General features: G+C 60.5%; 1 protein-coding gene across 1 annotated transcript; it reads right to left on the reverse strand.

The window, feature by feature from the left end:
- Window positions 1-418: 418 nt before the first annotated feature.
- On the reverse strand, window positions 419-2,957 carry LOC101423510 (cathelicidin-6-like). Its single transcript, XM_004449709.5, has 4 exons — window positions 2,735-2,957; window positions 2,179-2,286; window positions 1,915-2,001; window positions 419-642 (listed from the first exon to the last, which is right to left on the reverse strand). Exons 1-4 carry the CDS (start codon window positions 2,921-2,923, stop codon window positions 529-531), a joined length of 498 nt encoding a protein of 165 aa, XP_004449766.1. The 5' UTR covers window positions 2,924-2,957; the 3' UTR covers window positions 419-528.
- Between the last annotated feature and the right edge of the window lie 715 nt (window positions 2,958-3,672).

A 3,672-nucleotide genomic window follows, 5' to 3' on the forward strand; every position in this document is an offset into this window, starting at 1 on the left:
ACCCACATAGTTAGATGAAACACGTTTTGTGCAAATCAGTGGATTCGGTCAATTGCGAGTGGGCCATTTAGAAAACTGGGTTTGGTCATTGGCTCTGGTTGGATTTTCTGCCCAGTTGATTCCCTTCATGTATCCCCTTGTGCTGAGTGATGTTGAGGTGGCCTGTTTCTGTCCTAAGCTGGAGTTTGGGATCCCCCCGCCCCCGTCTGCAGCCCCCCACCCACCCACTTCCCATGCCCTTGGAGCAAGCCCTCAGCTGCCAGCTGGGAGCCCCACCCGACCTCTTGGGAGCACTGTCCCCTCCTTCCTAAAGCATTCTCCACCCCTCCGAGCCCACCTGTCTCCTGTGCCCTCCGAGGGGAAAGCCTGCTCTGGGGTCCTGCCTCGGGGGAGTGAGGGAAGGAGGACGCCAACCAGGTGGTGAGCTGAGAATTTATTGGACTGGGCCAGGGCAGCCCAGAGGAGGTGGTTTGGGAAGGGACTGCAGGAGAAGGTTGGGAGAGCTGGCTCCAGGTACTTGACGCCGTCTCAGAAGCGGTATGTCCCGTGCAAAAGTGGGACGTTTTTCTTGGGCCACAGCTTTTTCAACTTCCTCCTTAGCTTCCTGAAGGATTTTCTTAGGCCTCTGCGTGCTCGCACGGGCTGGTGGGGAGGGGGAGGAAGTCAGACAGTGTTGGCATTAGTCAGGGCTGGGGCCCGAGAGGATAGGGTGGTCCTGCCAGGGTCTATCCTCTCTCGTTGGGGTGGTGCCCATGTGGAGGGTGCAGGGGCCCCGGATTGGCCAGGAGACTGGGTGACTGCTCAGCCCTGTGCTTGGTGTCTCTGAGCCTTGGTGTCCTCTCCAGGCTGGTTTCTCTTGCACCTCTGAGAACCCTTCCTTCTATGGTTCTAAGGCAGTGGTTCTCAGCCTTCACTGGGCATCAGGATCACCTGCAGGGCTCCTTAAAAATCAGATGGCTGGGCCCCCCCTCCCAGAGTTCGGATTGAAGTGGTCTTCAGGGAAGCCCAGTAATTTCTGTTTCTAACAAGTTCCTGAGGGGTGGGGCTGCTGCTGGTGCCTGAGAACCACTGAGAAGGCAGCAGCTACCCGGGTGGCCAGGTCTCTACGGGTCTAAGTTTTCTCAGGTGTGAAAAGTGTGTGCGTGCACCTGCGTGTATGTGTGTGCCTGTGCGTGAGCATGTGTGGGTAGGCGCACCTGCATGTGTCGCGGGTCCGTGTGTGCATGTGTGTGCACGCTGTGCTTTGTGGAGAACCTGTAAGGTGACTTCCAGTCTGACGGTCCATGGGAACGTCTCTCTCTTACCCGGAGTTCGAGGGACACGTCGGTCAGGACCTGGAAGTTCTCCAGCACCCTTCCCCCTCCACGAAGCACCTTTCTTACCTTCAGCCTGCTCTCCTCTTCCTCAAGAACCCTCAGTGAATCCCCAGGCCTGTACCCATCCGTGTTTCACGCCCAGCTCAAGCTGCACCCTCATACGAATTCTCCCCCGCCTTGGGGCTCTGCCTGTCTGGCGACAGCGTCTGTCAAGCACAGCTCCGCCTGCTGTCGGCGCGGCATTCACGGAAGGCCACCTGCGGCTTCCAGCCCAGGTGTCCTCAATCCTGACCCCATGCCAGACCCATTCATTCAGGCCCCGAGGGGTGTGCCTGGGCTCCGTAGCTTACAAATTCCCAGCGTACAGCCGCTCAGGGTGGCGACGTGGTCTGCTTGGGTCACTAAGTGGGATAGTGGCTCAGCCAGGAAAGAGCTTTCCTGGGTGTCTGTTGTCAGGCTCTCAGGAGGTTTGTGAAGGGTGTAGAGGCTCTCGAGACCCTGCCCAGCCCCGGCCCTTTATTCTGAAGCCTCCCAGTCTTCAGACTTCTGGCTCCTGAACCCTCTGCCCCTCCGTCTCCGTCCCCAGGAGCTCGCTCACCCCGGTTGGCTTCTCCGGGTCACAGGTGTGTGCCATGCTGAAGCCTTTCTCGTCACGCTTGAAGATCCCCAGGCAGCTCTTCACTTGCTGTGGGGGAGGGGAACAGTGTCATACCTGGGCCACCTGCTTGTGGGGGTGGGTGGGACCGGGGGTGGCGCTTGGTGCCGTGTAGGACCAGGGACACTGGGCTCCTGGTACAAAGGAGCCGAGGGACAGGAGCCAGCCCTGAGAAGGGCACGGGGAGCTGGCGCTGGGGGAACCTACCCCGTTGTCCTTGAAGGGACACGCCTGCAGGTTAAGGTTCTTCTGCTTCTTGCACGCTGTCTCTTTGACGGCGAAGGGCAGGAGCTGCGGTTTTGAAAGCGCTGGGTCCTGTTGGCAAGGACACGAGAGGGCATCTCAGCTTCCAGAGCCAGCACGTGCCTTTGTGACGGGAACCCAGAGAGCCACCAGCCCCTCCCTTGGCTGATGGGGACACCAGGGCCTGGAGAGGCTTCTGCCCCCCTCCACCGGCCAGGTCCAGAGAGAGGGACGGAACCACGGAGGCCACGCAAGCACCGGTGGTAGAGCAGGGACTGGAACCCACCTCACACGGTCCCCAGCCTACCACACTAGCTGGGAAAAGCATCAGACGAGTTCAGAGCTCTGCCCAAGGGGATGGCTGCCTGGTCTCATAGACAGAGAAACTGAGGCCCAGAATGGGGAGGGGCCCTTCCTAAAACCTCTCACCCCTCCGGGCCGCAGAGCCCCTAGGCCAGAGCTCCCTCCGGCTCTTCTGGTTGGGGAGAGCTGTGCCCCGGGACCCCCTGCTCCTTCTCACCCAGTCAGCAGGGGGCTGAGCCTCCAGGAGGCGGAAGGCATTCTCCTCCTCTGATTGGCTGTTGTAGTTCTCGACGGCGATCGCCAGGGCCTCGGTGTAGCTCAGGCTGGCGTCCTTGGCCACGGGGACAGGCTCAGCCCAGCTCAGACCCAGGAGCAGGAGCAGCACCGCCACCCTGACGCTGTCCATCGTGCCTGGTCGCACTCTGCTGGGTGCAGCCTCTGCTCGGTTTTATGCCTGCCTGGGGCGGAGGGGCTGCTTTCCCGCCAGCTGGCCAAGGTCAAGGGTTTCAGCAATTACTTAACCTCTTGGCTTTCCCCGAAGCTCATTGCTTCACAGGAAATAAAGAGCGGGAAAGAGGAAACTGACACCCACCCCTGGCTAAGACCTCCATCTCCCATGGCAGTCCCCATCTGCCTTCCCGGAGGGCAGGGCGGTGGGGCTCGAATCCCCTCCACTGGTCTCCCATGAGAGGGACAGCATGGTGGATAGGCGGGAGGCATCGGGCCCAAGGCCGGGCTTGGGTGGGGGTCCTTGTTTGAGTGCCATAACCTTGAGGCCTCAGTTTCCTTGTCTATTGGGCCCCTCAGAGAGCTCGAGGGTGCTCCTCGCAGTTGGGGGCACCACAGGCTAGGGTCCACTTCCCCATTCCTATAGGTCCAATGGCAGCAAGACGGCCCCCATTCCCTGAGCTTGTTGGGGACTTCTCCAGGACCAGATGTGGGGGACAGGGGTGGAGTGCTTGTGGCCTCTTTCCCAAGAGGACCTCCAGGAGGCCAATGGGGCTGCGACTGGCTGGGAGGAGTAGATGCTGAAGGAATGGAAAGCATCTTCCACGCTGCTGGAGCTGCCACCTGAGGACCCTCCAAGAGATCCAGGGATGTCGGGTCAACCAAATAGGGTCCGGAAGGATGGGGAGGTGGGCTCCAGGCAGGAAG

The sequence above is a fragment of the Dasypus novemcinctus genome, chromosome 26 (genome assembly GCF_030445035.2).
Source record: "Dasypus novemcinctus isolate mDasNov1 chromosome 26, mDasNov1.1.hap2, whole genome shotgun sequence".
Classification (NCBI taxonomy): Eukaryota; Metazoa; Chordata; class Mammalia; order Cingulata; family Dasypodidae; genus Dasypus; species Dasypus novemcinctus.

What these genes read in the sequence shown, in the direction of transcription:
- LOC101423510 (XM_004449709.5), bottom strand. Translation starts at nt 2,923, where the DNA reads ATGGACAGCGTCAGGGTGGCGGTGCTGCTCCTGCTCCTGGGTCTGAGC. An exon ending in CTCAGCCCCCTGCTGACTGG is followed by an intron (nt 2,287 to 2,734) that starts GTGAGAAGGAGC and finishes CCTTGCCAACAG; the next exon opens with GACCCAGCGCTTTCAAAACC. An exon ending in GTCCCTTCAAGGACAACGGG is followed by an intron (nt 2,002 to 2,178) that starts GTAGGTTCCCCC and finishes CCTCCCCCACAG; the next exon opens with CAAGTGAAGAGCTGCCTGGG.